Raw genomic sequence first — 18,002 nt, 5'->3', positions numbered from 1 at the left:
TGCTAGAAGGAAGTGTGTATTCTCTGACTTAGCCATACCGCCAGTAGGGGTCAAGCTGTGGGTCAGCAGTTTAACACTTAGTAGAGAGCCTGTGCCATGGAACTTCAGGCACTATAACGAATGCAATGAGGTGAAATGGTTACAGTGCTTGTTTCATCTAAACAAAAGGGGTACGTTAACTGGTATGTTCCGCATTTGCAGCAAATTCTAGACGTCAGTCCTCTTCCCCGGCTACATTGTACCAGGATCTCTGTTTATGTGTCCTCATTTCTGTTGTAGAGGTAGATCTTTTTCCTTATACCTTAGCCATTCAATGCGTTTGCTGAAGATTTAAAGCAGCATGTACAAACTTGCAGTGCTCTCATTCTGAAAAATCACTAGAGTCTTCCACTGACTTTCAACGTAATGTTTTATATATTTTATTTGCAATAAACCTTTGTGTTGAGCCCTATTCTGTGTGTTGTATGTACAACCCACGCCGGTTTATAGGAGCCATATTGACACAAGATTTATGTAAGAGACGTACAAATCTGTTTATTGGGGGGGAGGATATTTTTACCTTTTTCTTATTATGCATGTGGCAAAAAAAACAAAACACAAAACAAATCAGGTTCATATATAAATATATATCTTTCCTGCATGATGCTGTCAGATACACCAGTGTCAGTCTGTATTATCCCTTTCTAGCTGCAATTCTGGGTGTAGACAATTGGATACCAAACATTGTGTAATAAATTCTTATTGTACACTAGAAACACTTTGAAATGTTCTTGTAAAGTTTCATTTTGCCAGATAAGCTTTAGAAACAACATTGCGCAGTGTGTCCCTTCCTAAATCAGCTCCCTCGGACATTTCAATAAATGCCCTCTAAGCAGTTGGCAGAGAACCACCGACAGAGCACAATATAAATATTTCATTCTGTTTATAGCAGTCTTATGCTGCCAGAGTAAAACCAATTACATAATTTCATCCAGAGGAAGTGATTCCCATTGTACAGCACCGTGGACCGTGTTGGCACTTAAATAAGTACCCCACAAAAACATGAGTCTACTCAACCCTCTGCTAAATATGCAAAAATCCCAATGCACAGCAGGAGAAAATGTTTGGTTCACAAGGGGTTATGGTTTCTGGGTTTATAACACTTTAGACGGATTGGCAAAATCTTTCAAAATTGTTCCTTTGCCCTGTAGCATAAATACAGTTTAAACCGTGTGCTACTACAAATAGATCCCCCACAATGTGTGACAGTAAATTTCACTTTCTCAGGAGTGAGCAGCTGTTGTAAAGTTAAATATAAATATCTAGAAGGCATCTCACTTCTCAGATAACGCAACGGCGATCAGACATTGCTGAGAGAGAAACCTGGGTAATTTGCCAAGACACCTACGCATTCAGGTGCAATACATCCTGTTATTGCACAAGGAGCTCCTCCCTGGGGTTGCTCCTTTTATGTTTTGGAAACAGAACTTTTCAAATTCGATTCATCACCCCCTTTGGAACATTTACCCCCACAGCGCTGAGTGGGCTTTAGTGAGTTTAGTGAATGATTAAAGGAACACAAACCTGTATTTCTGATCCTATATTGTTAAAACCACCGTTTAGAGGTCTTGCCACCCTTAAAAGCTAAGAAAACGTACCTTATTTCCAGGCTGTGCAGGTTTGTGGACACTGTCCCCGCCCCGCTATCTTGGCTTACAGAATTTATAATCGCTCCCAATCCAATGGGTACCAATAGGATAAGCATTGGATTGGCAGAGAATCAGGGAGGCGAGGTAGTGACAAACGCCGACTTGGCCAATCAGCATCTCCTCAGAGATAAATCAATGCGCCTCCACACAGAACCTGTTCTGTACATTGTGCACCTCCAGTGGCAATCTGAGGAGTGACCCCTGAAGGTGTCCCTAGGGAGCAATGGAAATACTGCCTTTTCTCTGAAAAGCTAGTGTTAACAGCAAAAATAAGCATGTGTGGCAAATGTATTTTATTCCCTCCCCAAAGGAAAGCAGTGCTTTAATGCTTCTGATTGGGATTTTAGACAGTGGAGGTTATCCCACAGAGCGTGAGGAATTCCAGCATCAGTATTGCCAGAAATTGCCTCTAGCGGCGGTCTTAGTACTGCAATAGTTTCTAAGACTTCAATAAGCTCAATGGTCTGTGTGACTATAGTGTCCCTTTAAGCCCAGGCACAATTAAACCAACCAGGACAAAAATAAATATTACCAATTTCTCGTCTTCCAAATGTTCAATGGCAGAAAACTGCAATATTGGAGGGTGACTGAAAGGGCCCAAGTTCCAGGACAGAACTATGGATTTCTACATCTTTAAATGTAAGTTTAGACTTCATAGAAGTAGATTTACTAAAAAAATTAAATCGTGAAAATTAAATCCTGAGGAGTGACTGTTCCCCATTAAATCTGCTTACACTCATATCCAGCAGTAAAAGCTTTGTTTTTGCAAGCAGTTTAACCAGTTCAGATTAGGAATAAATATCCCACATTTAAAGTTACAAATCTGCCCGTAACTGGCTGGAATGATGGAAGACAGCAAAGCATGGATTTAGAGGAGCATACAGCTGTATGCATCTTACTAGGTGTAACAGGCAGATGTCAGGTAGAGGGGATGGAGCATAGAATTTCAATATTTAAGCCAGGGTAGCAAATTTTAAAGCTTTAGCCAATTTTCTACATATGGCGGACTATGAACCTTTCCAGACCTTTGATCGGGTTTATGCCTCATTAAAAGAAAACTGAACCCAAATATGGTTTACATTAAACCCCTACAAGACAAAACAGAAGTTATATTCAAAGAACTGTTAGAATAAGCCAGTTACAGTTATTGCTGTTAAAGTTGTTATGTTAGCTGAACCGCACCTCTCCACCCCCAAAAATAAAGAGTAATTAATCTATGATTTGAGAGGTCATGCACACCAATGATGGGTAATATATTCAGGGTACAGCATAATTGCATTGGGCTGGGAGGTCAAAGACGAGGGAAGAAGTTATCCTGGCAGCCATCTTGTTAACCACTACAATACTGCTGGGCAGCGACGGCTGACTTTAATACCAACTGTTGCATTAGGATGGAGAATTATGGAAAAACGCTTAGATGTCAAAGATTAATCAGATCTGTTTGCAGTATAATTTATAATTCACTGAAAATATGGGGGGGGAAATGCACCACGAGAAATGCATTAAACACAGCTTGCTATAGTAATTATAATGACAGGAGTGGCTGGATTTTATCCTAATAGTCACCCCATTTTAGTACAGTTTGAACCCTTGCCTTGGTCACCCCAGGCACCCACAATGCATCCCCCGTATCCTGTTGTCTTCAGCAGACAAATATGCATTGCTCTATACCGTAGCTGCGCAATAGGAAGATACCCAGATGTTTTAAAAATACAACTCATGATGCTTTGTCATTCTAAAAACATGCAAAGTATCATGGGATTTGTAGTTCAACATCTGGGTGTCTACCTATTGGGCAGCCCAGCTCTATACAATAACCATGCCATCCTGATTTGTGCTCAATGGCTGAGAGCATGAGCAAGGCCCACTCAGCTTGGTCTGGGCTTGAGAATGAGCTGCAGTATGTGACCTGGGCTTGGAGTATTCTTGTAATACCTGAAACACTTTAAAAAGTGACGTTGTAGGCACCCTCCTCCCATCAGCCTAAGCTGCAATAGGAGCTGGAGCTGGCTAAAATGTCAATTTATCACAGCGTTCATTGCTGGATAGCCAGAAGGAAGTTATGGAATCTCTGCCTTAGCCATACTCCCAGTAAGTGCCAGGGACTGTCATTAAATGTTAAACTGTTTGAAGTTGTTATAGTGCCTGGGGTCCTCAGGCACTGTCCCTCCAGTGTTAAGCCATTTTCAATGAGATTAAGTAGTTATAGTGCCTTCAGTGTCCCTTTAATACAAAAAACTGCATGTATTTTCTTTTAATAAGTGCATTGTATATATTATACTTACTGAATCACTCTTGTATGTATACACAGTTTTATTTATATGTACTCCCCACTACCTCAATATTTCATCCCAGTAAAATATTTTATGGATAAATAATGCTAGAGTATAGTTTTTACCTTAAAAGCTCACTGCACGCCAAGAGTTTTTGGGTTATTTTATTTACATGAAATAACGTGCAATTAAAGATATTTACATTGATATATTTATATCTTTATAGAGCAGTAGTTTTTTCAACAACGGAATTTTAATTCATGAATTTTACGGCTGCCTAACTGTAAAAGCAAAATTAAAATGTGTTTGCATTTAATACAGAGTTTTAACTGTACATGTGTCAGCCGAGAGAAAAATCAAAGTCAATTTCTAACCTTGATTGGTTTATTGTTTAAAAGACAGTGAATGTAAAAGGGTTTTCTCCTTTAACTTATGGAATTAAACAAAATGGAAGCATGGGGAGGGGCAACTGGCAAGTATTTATTTATTCATTCATTCATTCCTCTCCTTCCTCCTCTTCTTCGTAGGAGTCGATTCCAACTTCTTCATAATCCTTCTCCAGAGCAGCCATGTCTTCTCGGGCCTCAGAGAATTCTCCTTCCTCCATTCCTTCTCCCACATACCAGTGCACAAAGGCACGCTTGGCATACATCAGGTCAAACTTGTGGTCCAGGCGAGCCCAGGCCTCAGCGATGGCTGTTGTGTTACTCAACATGCACACGGCACGCTGTACCTTGGCCAGATCTCCACCTGGTACCACAGTGGGGGGCTGGTAGTTGATACCAACCTTGAAACCGGTTGGGCACCAGTCCACAAACTGGATGGAGCGCTTGGTTTTAATTATAGCAATGGCAGTGTTGACATCCTTAGGCACCACATCACCTCTGTAGAGCAAGCAGCAAGCCATGTATTTACCGTGACGGGGGTCACATTTCACCATCTGGTTGGCTGGTTCAAAGCAAGCATTGGTTATCTCAGACACAGAAATCTGCTCATGATAAGCCCTCTCTGCAGAGATAACAGGGGCATAAGTGGCCAATGGGAAGTGGATTCGGGGATAGGGCACCAAGTTGGTCTGGAACTCTGTCAAGTCCACATTCAGAGCTCCATCAAATCTAAGGGAGGCTGTGATGGATGACACAATCTGGCTGATGAGGCGATTGAGATTAGTATAGGTTGGACGCTCAATATCCAGGTTCCTACGGCAGATATCATAAATGGCCTCGTTGTCCACCATGAAAGCACAGTCAGAGTGCTCCAATGTGGTGTGGGTGGTCAGGATGGCATTGTATGGTTCAACTACAGCTGTGGAGATCTGAGGAGCTGGGTAGATTGCGAATTCCAACTTTGACTTCTTGCCAAAATCAACAGAGAGTCGTTCCATCAGCAGGGAGGTGAAACCAGAGCCTGTGCCACCCCCAAAACTGTGAAAGACCAAAAATCCCTGTAGTCCAGCGCATTGATCAGCCTAAAAAAAATAAAAAAATCTTGTTTAATTGTTTATTGTAACAGTTTCCTCACCCTTTTAACAGATCTTGAAGACCACATTATGAAATCATATACAAACTTTGGTAATAAAATAAATGGAAGAAAAAAAAATCAAATTGTGAAAAACCACAACATTATATAGGAATCCATAACAGGAAGAGTCAAATCAGCACACCGGGTTTTGGAATTTCAATCTCAAAAGGAATAGGTTATACCTATTCAGGCAACATGCAGACAAAGCAACGGGAGGAGGGTTCTAGATCTACAATGGCTGTATGATGGGTAAGGGGAGTCTACGTTATTGACACTCCTGTTCTATACATCTTTTGCCAACCTATAGAACATCTCAGCCATGTCTTACAATGAAACCAGAATTAGGAGTTGAGGCCTGTGCAATGTCATAGGCAGATAGGAACAGGAACAATTAGATCCAAAATCTAAGCCAAGAATCTTGCAACTTCTTTAGGGCAGACATGCAACATGGTCATTTTTAGCATCACATGTCAAGTTATACATACGGGTTTGAAACAGATTATGGTGAACATGATTTATATCACATGTACATGTGGTTCTTGTGTTTTGTTTGATGAATGAGAAAGTAGCCTTCTTTGCAAACTCATAAGTACATTCCAAGTCAACTTCTACTACACTTCTTATTCACTTCTATTTTAAAACACTTCCCTACTTAATGGAATTTGGGGACAAAAGGGTGGGGTGGAAGTGGGTTTGCATTTTTTTTTCCCCCTTTTAAAAAGGCAAATCAAAAATATGTATCGAAAAATAAAAATAAAGCAGATGGAAAATGCCATTATAGAGCAATTGTACCCGTCTTTGCTTAATCGAAATCCCATGATGCTTTGTTGGTAAAAATAAATGTTTATTACAGAGTTTTCCTGTTCCACAGAAACAGGGGAGCAAATCTCTACTTACCAGCTTGCGGATTCTGTCAAGAACAGAATCGATGATCTCTTTTCCAATGGTGTAATGACCTCGGGCGTAGTTATTTGCTGCATCTTCTTTTCCACTTATGAGTTGCTCCGGGTGGAATAGCTGCTTATACGTTCCTGTCCGCACCTCATCTATGAAATTTCATAAGATGAAGATAAGGTTAGTATGTGGGCACCATTCTTTCATCTGCTAACTTACTAAATCAATAATTGCAGACTAAGACGCACATACATTTAAAAGCAAGTTGTGGCTTTAGCAATGACTGTACAAAGGACAGTAGGCCAACTATTTTACAACTGCACAATGTAGATTTCACTCCCATCAGAAAAAGGGGGTCATTTCTTTTTTTCCCAGCCTAGACACTACAAATAAATTATTTACTTCTAATGTTTGTAATATGTGACTGACAGCAGGCATGTGCAACCGTCTCATTGTGATGGGTGTGAGCCCTTTAACAGTAGATTATGCATCCATGTAAATCACAGGGGGAGGCTAGTACTTAATGTTTGGTGTTAAAACTGGATTAAAGTTTTTTGACATGGTGCATTGATTTTAGTGTAACCAATATCATTAGCACAAGTAATAGAAAAGCTGGTCTAGAGAATTGCCAAGAGAATGGAATTTCTACCGCTAAGCATGTCTAAATTACCACTTTGTTCTAATAAAGTCTGCATTGGGTAACAGTGTGCCTGGATATAGGTTTCCTCTATGTAGCTCAGGAACAGGCGTTTATGGAGTTAAATTCCACTAGATATGCCAGTGATGCAATATTAGAACAGTAGTCTAGACGTGATACATTGTTGCCAAACCAGGCTTTGTTTATACAGACTCATCCAAAACTCTCTTAATACTCACCAATGACAGTAGGTTCCAGGTCAACAAATATGGCACGAGGGACATATTTACCGGACCCTGTGTCACTAAAAAAAGTTGTGAAGGAATCGTCTCCTCCACCAATGTTCTTATCGCTGGGCATCCGTCCGTCCGGCTGGATTCCATGCTCCAGACAGTACAACTCCCAGCAGGCATTTCCCATCTGCACTCCAGCCTGTCCAACGTGAACTGATATACATTCTCTCTGTTGAGGAAACAAACAAGTCAGATTTCATACGGTACAAAACACACGCACAGATTGAACAAGCGCTTTCATTAAGGGCATTGGAAACCATTTTGCAAATAGATTTATGGTTTCATGTGATTAAATAAGGTCTCAAACTCTTCCTTCTAACAAAAAAAAAAAAAAAAGAAAGAATGAATGAGTGTCATGCCAAAATATGAGTTGGCATGGGATGTTTTGGGAGTTATTGTAAATGTTGGGATAACATTTATTGTAGGCTTTGACAAAACGCTAGGCCTAAGCCATAAAATGTGACTACTAGATCACCAGAGCTGGATATAGGGTGTCAAAAAAGTATTGGCACGTATGCTCTGACTTTGGGTTATTCAAAGAACATAAGAAAATATGGAGTGGACAATAAATTGTCAGGCCAAACCCCTCTGATCCACCCTGGCAGGGGTCTGGCCACTTAGAAACAACTAGTTTGCTTTATATAATGGAGGATGTTTGATTATTCAGGGAGAGTTTTATTTTTAAAAAATGACTTTGAGACCTGCAACATCTGAATTTCCCACAAGAATTATAGATAAGGGGTAAATATATGCAAGGGTTTGTGTTTTCATATTTTATGTACTGTTTTGCAATTTATCATCTGTGTTTCTGTATTTTTATACACAGCACTGTGAATCCTTTTTGTCAGATTAAAGGTTTACTTAATCAGCTCCTGTCTGTTCTCTAGGAGTTCACTCCTGAGGAAATCTCAGGTAAACACGCTACCGAAGGGTTAATTATACATGTCTGATCAGTAAAGTGAGGTTGTGATACTATAATTCTACTGTGTGGGGTAACCCAAGACACCTGGATATAAAGTCTTGGTGGTGGCAGTAAAGGGTGTACTAGGGTGTTCGTGTAGAAGGGATTGCAGGGGTTAATTGAGTGGTTGCTGGGACTGGCAACAGGTAACCAGGGGTCTGGTGTCATCAACCCTGTCACTTCCACTCTCCCCACTGTCTCGGCCATTAGATCACGTTCGGGACAATAAGTGTAATATATACACAGAGGTATAGCTAGCCTGTAACCTCCCGGTAGTGAATACACAGAGTACTATTCTAAAATGGTGATATTAAGGCACTGGTGGTGTCAGTCACAGTGCTGGTGTCACGTAAAGCATTGCCTTATTGCTGAATAGGACTTTCACCAACTTCTCAATGTTTATTTTTAATATGGCACCGTACTCTGGTGAAGTATTTTTTGTATTGATATGTACTTTAGGTAAAAATCTGCCTGCATTTTATGAAAAAATGTGCTGAAATCTGGGTACAAACAAAAGAAAAGACCCTCAGTGTCACTCGAGGGACTATAATCAAAGCAATATACTGCATACCAGAGGTATAATATAGATAATGTTTTTCTGATAAGCAAACGGAAGGGGGAGCAAGAATATAAAATCAGTAATATTCAAACAGCAAGTCATGCAGCCTGTCTCCTGTTTATCAATATACTATTATCTGTTTGTATTGCAACGCAGTGTATGCACGTTACAGGATTTAACACCTGTCAAACTACAGGCCCACAGTTAACATCTATGTTTCTTCAGAGGATTAGATCTCGGCATGTGGTTATCTCGATTAAAGACGATGACGTCTAAGCTCTCCTGGGAAGATCTATAGTTTGTGCCAAACTCCAGGTGTGATGCTATATATTTTCACACACAATCACTGACCTTTACAACTTCGTACTAATCACTGAATGCAGCAAGGAGAGTTCTCACAATATCAATGGCGTCACACACGGCTGGATTTAAGACATTTATTTTTTATAAAAGGGAGAAACCGCTTTCCAGTCACGGTCATTATAGGAGTGGTTAAGCCATAAAAGGGACCCGTTAACCATTGCCGCATTCTGATTTATGGACTTGTTCTAAAAACAAATAAAAATGTTCACAGGACACAGAACGCCAATTAGGCAGGGTCCCAGTAGAGGCTGGGAAATGAGAATTCCTAAATACAAATATTTAAAAAAAAACACTTTTATCAAGACATCCAGTGCCTGTCTGTATTCCTGACAATGATTGTTTTTTCCAGAAGTGATCTCACGCTAGCATTCCAGGTGTAACTACACTTGCCAGAATTCCATTCAAGAAGCCGAGAGCTTCTGTAACGTTACTGGGACAGCTGGTGTATTTTTAACAAAAATGGAGGGGAATTTTTTTAAATATGGCTTTGTGACGGAGTGCATCTCCAGAGACGGGAGACTTATTTACACAAGCACACCTCCATCCTGTAAGACCTGCTCAAACAGGCGCCCACACCCACTCCTGCAGGCAGCTAGGATAATTGTTCCCTCCACTCACCACCACACCCAAAAAGGCCTGAAAATGAAAAGCCAGATAGTTTGACGGAGCAGGAGTAAAGATGGCGCTGTCTCAACAATCTGGTAGAATTGTGAGTCAACGTAGACATCAAACCAGCTTATAATCTAAATAGGGAGCTGTTGGAAATTCACAAAATGCCAACTGCAAATATTAAACCAAAATTGGGAACAAATCCCTGGCGCGCTATTTTTGCCAGCAATCAATTCTTTGCAGTCTGAATAGTTGCACATGGAGTTAAAATGGTGATTGGGTGAAATATGCCCCAAAAATGAACCTTCAGTTCCCTGTGCTCAGATGTATTGATATAATTAGATCTAGAAAATTCTAAAATAAATGGCTGAAACAGGTCAACATTACATTGTTTCATATTAATATAAGATTTAGAATTGATTAACCCTCTATCCTGTTTATAAGGATAGACAATTCGTACATTTTACTGCATCAGTTCCAACCAAGGCAAGGCCAATAAAGTGTACAAGTAATATATTAATAAACCTGCAATGGGTTGGGGTAATTATTAACCTTACAGACGGCTTATCGGTTCACCTTCATGGTGTCAGTGCGCGATTTCGATTCATTGATGCACACACACTAAAAGGGACACTATGCTGTGTCCCTGTCCCCTAAGCCCTGCAATGTAGAACACTGCAATGTTTACATTGTAGGGTAAAGACTAACTAGTTGTCTACCAGACAGCCACTAGATGCGCTTCCTGCAGTTTCACATAGCTGGACTGAAACGACCCTGGACGTCCGTACACTTTGCGTGAGGATGTCCAGCTTGTAGAGAATACCATAGAAAAGCATTGATTCATAATATACCATAAATACCATAGGCAAGCATTGATTCATTGATTGATTCAATGCTTTCCTATGGGGAATAACTAATGGGCATGTGGCACTCACCGCACTTGTGCATTAGGTTTCTCCCCTCAATCAGCCGCCTCAGGCAGAGACCGAAACCCGCCGCACTCAGGCAGAGACCGAAACCCGCCGCACTCAGGCAGAGACCGAAACCCGCCGCACTCAGGCAGAGACCGAAACCCGCCGCACTCAGGCAGAGACCGAAACCCGCCGCACTCAGGCAGAGACCGAAACCCGCCGCACTCAGGCAGAGACCGAAACCCGCCGCACTCACGGATTGAGATTGTTATTTTTAGGAGCTGCTCCTAAGGAAGCACATTGTGTTTAATCGAGTGCAGGCATCATAGTAGAATTTGGGTTAAGCAGAAGAACAGGAATATTTAATGCCATTTTAGCTGCAGTGATCTGTAACTGAACAGATAGGGATTTCAAGTTCAGCCAATGGACTATGATCCTTCGAGGGAGAGATAAAGGGCGTATAATACCATAATCACTTTGCAGCAGCCTGCCAGGTCTTTAAGGAAAGGGTAATTTGATTTTTTTTTAGTTTCTTGAGAGCTCCTTCCTGATCCTGGAGCTAATCCATCGTCTTGTTACAGTAATCAGATCTTAACATCTATTTTTTTTTAATTTTTTTTTTTTTAAATAGCTGGACATTTTGAATAGATTTTTGAAAATATTTTCCATGAATAATTAGCCCCCACATTTTTTCCTTATAAAGAGACCATATTTATTTCCGTATTTCAATAAATTGTGTAATTGTTGCATCATAGGAGCTGGGCTGTTTTCATTAAAACATACAAAGGGAAGAATTTCCTGAGGAATCGCTGTAGGATTTTGTCTGATTATAATTATGGGAAATTTATTCCACCAGCAGCTAAAGGGTCAACTGAGAACACTAGCATAGGGGTAGAACCTGAAATAATGAATACAAATTAAGCTGCGTTTCACCAGGCCTGCCGATTGCCTAGAAGCCAGTCTAGAAACACTGATATATGCAATGCAGATTTAAGCATTGGGTAATACGGCCCTTCAGACTCATTGCTCTAATTTTAGGGGCATGCCATTCACAAGCTAAACGTAGATGTCAGGTTTCATGAATTGGGCAGATGGACCAAGACAGACACACGGGGAGAAGATTTGCTGTATCATTGCATAAATTTGAACGTAGTGCAGAGCAGCATTAGACAAAGGCCTCAGTCGGCACAGACCGAGAGGTGGCTTTAGGGAGCTTAGCTTGTGACATTGCAGGCAGCACGGCTGAATTCACCCGATATTAATAGGCTGTCAGAGTCCTATAATAAACACGCAGTACTTTACAGCTGCAGCCATCGAGAGAGATCCCTTTATAAGCATGTGTGGGTGGCTTTCTGCAACGCCCATCAGCATAATCAATGGCTCAGTAACATGTTCATCTCCATAACCATTGCTCAGCCTTGCTATCGTTTTATCAGTAGACCAACGCAATTCACAAATGCCATTTTTGTTTTTGCCATCACTGCGTTACAAACAAAGAGTCCAGAGGTAATGGACTCACCGCAACAGGAGACAAAGGAAAAAATACTTTGAAATGAGCAGGTCTGGTATTTTTGAGCGTGTAACAAATCATGACAAGATGTGTATGCGGACATGGTCGCACAGACGCAGTCATAGACAGAACGTACTTTGTGGCCCGATAACCGCAGCCATGTTATTGACAAAGCTTAAGCCAAGCTATCATGGAGATCAAGGTGAATGTGTCTGGATCAGCTGCTAATGTCCAACTGCCAATCACATGATCTGACTTCGATAAAATTCGTTCTAATCATGCCACAACCAAACTATTGCTTACCATCCATAACAGTCTTGAATTAAGCTGCTTGAGTATAGCCATACTATATTATACAATACAATAATAAAAAAACTAAACTAAAAGACTGTCCCACTTCCTAAGCTCGGATGCCATTATTAACGCTTTGATATTGTATTTTATTGTTACATGGCCAGTTGTGTCCTCATTTCTTTACTGAGGCTCCTGGTTATGCAAACCAGTTCCTGTGACATGTCTTCACAAATGGCTTAATTCTGCCTTGTCTTATCAATATCCATATCAGTCTTTGCCCTATCCAGCTACGTCTAATTGTGTAATCGATCTATTGTGAACCTGACCGCTCGTCACATGGTCAGCCGAGACCCTGCAAAACAAAGGCTCACTGCTGAATGGATGCCAGGATCACCAGAATTCCAAATCCCATTCCAGGTGACTAGTGGTTGTATTAGGCTTGTTCTACTTCCTCTGGTCAGTAAGGAATTTCAAATGTTACCTCTACTGCCATGCTTTCCAAATCCAGTCTTGCCTTAGTAACATACCGAGCTATATAACTGCCCATCTTGCCACATCCCTGGCTGCCAAGAACTTACCCACAAATAGTAACACCATCACAGAAAATTAAAAACAAAAACATCTTGTACAAAAGAAAATGTCAGGTTACTACGAAGCATGCCAAATGTCCACGATTTGAAGAATATGAAAGAAAGTGACCAGCAAAAATATGCAATTCTAGTAAATACCTAGAAGGGGGACAGTCAGACTCCGATATGCATTTGTGAGGAGTGGAATATATAATTAAAGGTAGGCCTCCACACCATTTTATCCTACAACTGGGCACCTCCATCTTCGCTCTGTCAGTCATTGTTACCTGGCAGTCAGCATAGGAAACACTTTGTCCCCCAATGTAATGCATACTGACTGTACCAGGACTGAACTGGGAAGTCAACTGCTAAATCTTTAACTTCAGTAAGAGTTTAAGAGAGCAGGTTTGGAATTTGTCACAACATAAGAACCAAGTTGGTAAAGCAGGCCATCAATAAGCAAAAAAAATTGGGGTAAAAATCAGAGAGGACTTCAATATAAATTGTGTCCGTCACAGTTTGGTGCTATAAAGTTTGTGGTGAGATCAAACACAAGACTCCCCATAGTGAACATAGAAAGTATAGCTACGCAACACCTACACAACGCAAGTTGGTCTTTGAAAAGTCTTGTGAAATCATATTTCCACAACTATCCCAGAGTTCCCAGCTTGACATGCAAGTGAGCACAGAGAGACATTGTATTTTACTGTATTTCTGCAGAAGCCAAACGACACTAGTGATCTCAGCAAAAGAAAACATGGCAGACCACTATATAGCATCTAGGATTTAAAAAAAAAAAAATGTAAAAAAGGTGAGGGGCTTTCTTGACTTAATGGCAATCCAATTTGTTCAAAGTCCTTTAACACCAATTTAATGTTTCAGTGGCTTTTAGATTCATTATTCCAAAATGAATGACTTTGCATTGATCTGTATTTATCACTAGATAAATGTCAAGAAGAAATTTCTCTTTCATACAAGTACTTAACGTAAAGGGACACTATAGGCACCCAAACACCTTCAGCTTAATGAAGCAGCTTTGGTGTATAGATCATACCCCTGCAGTCTCACTGTACTATACTCTTATGCCATTTAGGAGTTAAACCACGGTTTATACAGCCCTAGTCACACCTCCCTGCATGACTCATCCAGCCTTCCTAAACACTTCCTGTCAAGTGAGATCTAATGTTTAAGCTTCCTTTATTGCACATTCTGTTTAATTTAAAATGTATTATCTTCTGCTCTGTTAATAGCCGATGTAACTAGTAGTGATGTAACTCTTAAATGGCAGAGAACTGAGCTTCATTAAGCTAAAGTTGTTTCCATGCCTTATTGTGTCCCTTTAAATAAAGTACACTTGATATGTTTATTTGAAGTGAAAAGTCCCACTTCATTTGCCCACCCTCCTCATTTGTACTAATTTGGGGTTCAATTCAGGTCACCTTTTTACAGGGATTTATTGTTCCTTAAATGGACCAACAAGGGGGTCATGGCCATATAAGTCAATGATAGAATTACCCTAAACGCTCTGGCTAAATAATGAGGTTATAAACCACCACACTGTGTCCTGCTGAGCCCTTTACTCACTTCATTAAAAAAAAAAAAAAAAAAAAAAAGCCATCTCCGCTGACTAATAAGTAAAAATGGCTGCGAGAGCATCATGGGAGTACTTGCACCCCCGGGTAGAGCACTAAGCGATCACTGTCCAAAGAGAATCATGAAAACATTTATATAGAACCGACATTCCACAGCGCTGTAAGACAGGTAACCAAAACAGACAAACGCTTGACATAATTGCCATACTGGAACAGTAAGTGAAGAGGGCCTGCCCAATGAGCTTGCAATCAAAATAAAGTCATAAAGCTAAACCTTGAGTAGCTAATGCTACAATAGGTTGGTGGCTCTGTGCGGTCAGTGACTTACTAGTCACGAAATTCATTATATTCATAGTAATCACATCTCTTATAATGTTCTAACATGTCTGTAGCTTTGTATAATGGGCAGGCACAAGGTAAAACAAATTAGTGACATGATGAGCTATGGTAAACAAAAAAATTATTGTTTTGAAGAGCTTGCAATCTAAAGCCTTTTAGATATGAAGCATTAGGTTTGATTGGTTTTACCCATTAATATTGTTCACTAAAGTGTAAATTGTCAGGAATTGAAAGTAAAAAAAAAAAATCACAAATTGTACGACAAAATAGCCAAATTGGAAAAATCAAGAATTTTTTAAAAAATCTGTTAAGCCCTACTTCTGTTGGTCCTTTATCCTTAATAAAAGGCCTTTATGATGAATATGCTCTGTCCTGAGGCTAGGCAGCTGGGGCCCACTGTGATTGCAGAATACAAGTCATCACAAATTGCTGCATTAAACTAGCAGATTTGCAGGCCTTTTGATTCCAGAGGAAGCCCAGTTTTTTGAGAAAAGACTTCAAAAACATGCGACATAATCCAGAAGGACAACACCCAAAGACCTATTGCATCATAACGACAGCAGTGAGCTGTATTGGTAAGGGAGCGAAGAAGGCGCTTAGAATGATGTGATGCGCTGTAGGAGCAGACTGCAGGGTTTTACTCTGCAGCCATGTATTCTGCTTCCTGCTGTGTCCGTGTTAATGTAATGTGTAGCGGGGAGCTGCTGTGCTGCTTGTTCTCTTTTCCTGACAGGCCAACGATAAACAGGCTGCACACGCCACACACATGGCGTAATTCCCAAGTTAGGAAAGATTCCTAAAACAAAAACGCAGCAGCTGCCCCCCATACTCCCAGCAAGACCGTGTGTGTATGGGGAGGGTGGGGGGTGCATCCCATGGCAAGTGATCTCAAGCAATTGCCATCACTCTATAACTTGTGCATTTACTGCGGGCAAGACTTGGCAAAATTGATCCAAGAATAGAAAGATTTGGCTATTTAGGGGTCAGGCACTGGGGGGTAAGGGGGTTATTCTGCTGAGAACGTCCTAAATCTGCCACTCAGCCCCTGGCCTTGTGATCACAGCCTGCATTGCAGTAGGAGAGCCACACTGGGGCGAGGAGGGTTTCCCCTCCTCTTTGAAAGACAGCTCACTGAGTGCTGGTAAAAGGCATTTCTTGCAAAGTACAGACTTGCAGATATGGCCAAAGGCATCTACACAGTTAATGTTTAGTGTTCTTTAACCTTCTGGGGGCCAGAAGAGGGAAATTCAAATATTAGAGAGCCTGACGGCTGATAGGCCAGCATGAATGAGCTGTTTTTCGAATTCCAGAGACCAACATCCGATTTTCTAAATTAGTGTAGCAGCAGAATTTAGAGAACCAGATTGTAATTTCTATTAAAGTGTTTTTTCTATCCATCTCGCTGCATTTTCTGATGTCATTCACCCCCTACTCACTGCGTATCCCTCTACCTTATTATAGGATTTATTTATTTATTAGAACATTTGTGGATGGCGGACAGATTTTTCCACTCCTATCGTTCTATTTTGATCCATTTTGCAGGTTCAATGTTTAATAAGTAAAACAATGTTAAAGCAAAGGACGTGGTTAGTGATTGCTTTACACATACACTCGCTCTGTGGAATGAAGACTAGGTTTACCGCAGTGAGTGCTGTAATAGATTGCACCATTTTGTTACAGGTTCTGCTAGTGAGGAGGGTTTGTGTTGCAATTCAATAGGATTATTAAATTAATTATTAGGAAACACTGCATTGCAATGCTGTGAGGACAGACAGTGTGTACTCAGGGAAAATACACAACAATCCAACACCATTAAATAATAATTAACCACTGCATTGTTATTTCACAGTTAATCCTTCTAGAATCACACACAATAAATAATCTCATGCAGTAACATTACTCCTGTGCCATTTACACAGCCCCCAGGGGTGACCCATGTACACACCATGCTGCCCCAGAGGCAGTTAGCCACATGCACCCAGCCCCCTCCCCCTTTGCACACGTCCCCCAAAATTGTCCCAACCCAGCACCAGCTGCCACATTCCTGCCAGGTCACAAGGCGGGAGGGGGAGGGGAGTAATGGGAGGTAGGTACGGGGGGACAATTAGCTGTCTCAGCATCTCCCAGCCTGGACCACTGGGACCCATCCGCAGTGCACTGCCACTCCCAGCAATCACAGCCAGCCTAGATAATGGAGACTCAGTGGCTGGCAGCTGGCATGCCATGGGTGGGGGAGGGGCAGGGGGTGTCAGCTCATCTTGTTTGTGAGATTGCAGTGCACTCTAACTCCCAGCCAGCCAGCAGCATGATGAATGGGGGGTTAGGTTCCAAGCCACCGGCATGCTGGGGGTTTCCCCAGTTAGAGGGTGCATGGGGAGAGAGAGACCCACCAGATTGGCGGTCTAGCAGTGCAATGTAACTCACAGCCTGGATGATGGGAGTTCTGGCTCCCTGGATCAGCTTACCATGGTGGCGGTGGTTCTGCGAGTCCGTAAAGGGTGGTTCTGGAAGGTTCGGTGTCGGTTCTAGGGAGGGGGTTTGTTCTCACCGGAGCCTGGGTGACGAGTCTCTGTGAGAATGGTTCGGGCGCTGCGCACTTAGCCTTAATATACCCGGGGAGGAGCCAGCAAAAACACATCCACGCCCCGGGGCGTGCCCTGCTGGAATAACCATTAGCCTGTTTGCTCATAGGAGCATTAGTAGCGCAGCAAAAGAGGCGTGGCCGAGAATCCCCAGGAAACGCCCTTCACTGACACCTGAATTGGCGGAATAGAGGCGGAGACTCCTCCCACGGGAGAGGCATGGTTCCCTGGCCCCGCCCTTCTTTTCAAACGTTCCATTTTGATTACAAAGTATCCTATGGACGATAATACACCGAGTACACGCCCTGTCCATGCCCTCAATCAGGTTTATCGGATCGCTTTATATTATTATTTCTGTTTATTTACAGAGTACACAATATTTTCCACATTTCTTGGGAATCCTGTAA

The 18,002-nt window shown here is 41.5% G+C and overlaps 1 protein-coding gene across 1 annotated transcript; it reads right to left on the bottom strand.

The window, feature by feature from the left end:
- Nucleotides 1-4,327: 4,327 nt before the first annotated feature.
- Nucleotides 4,328-17,603, bottom strand: LOC134571183 (tubulin alpha chain-like). The gene is made up of 4 exons (XM_063429326.1): nt 17,479-17,603; nt 7,253-7,475; nt 6,380-6,528; nt 4,328-5,429 (listed from the first exon to the last, which is right to left on the bottom strand). The coding sequence occupies exons 1-4, from the start codon at nt 17,479-17,481 to the stop codon at nt 4,458-4,460; spliced, it is 1,347 nt and encodes a 448-aa protein (XP_063285396.1). The 5' UTR covers nt 17,482-17,603; the 3' UTR covers nt 4,328-4,457.
- Between the last annotated feature and the right edge of the window lie 399 nt (nt 17,604-18,002).

The sequence above is a fragment of the Pelobates fuscus genome, chromosome 8 (assembly GCF_036172605.1).
Source record: "Pelobates fuscus isolate aPelFus1 chromosome 8, aPelFus1.pri, whole genome shotgun sequence".
NCBI lineage: Eukaryota > Metazoa > Chordata > Amphibia > Anura > Pelobatidae > Pelobates > Pelobates fuscus.
The sequence above is the reverse complement of the archived record's forward strand: the minus strand, read 5'-3'. Positions and strand labels throughout refer to the sequence as shown.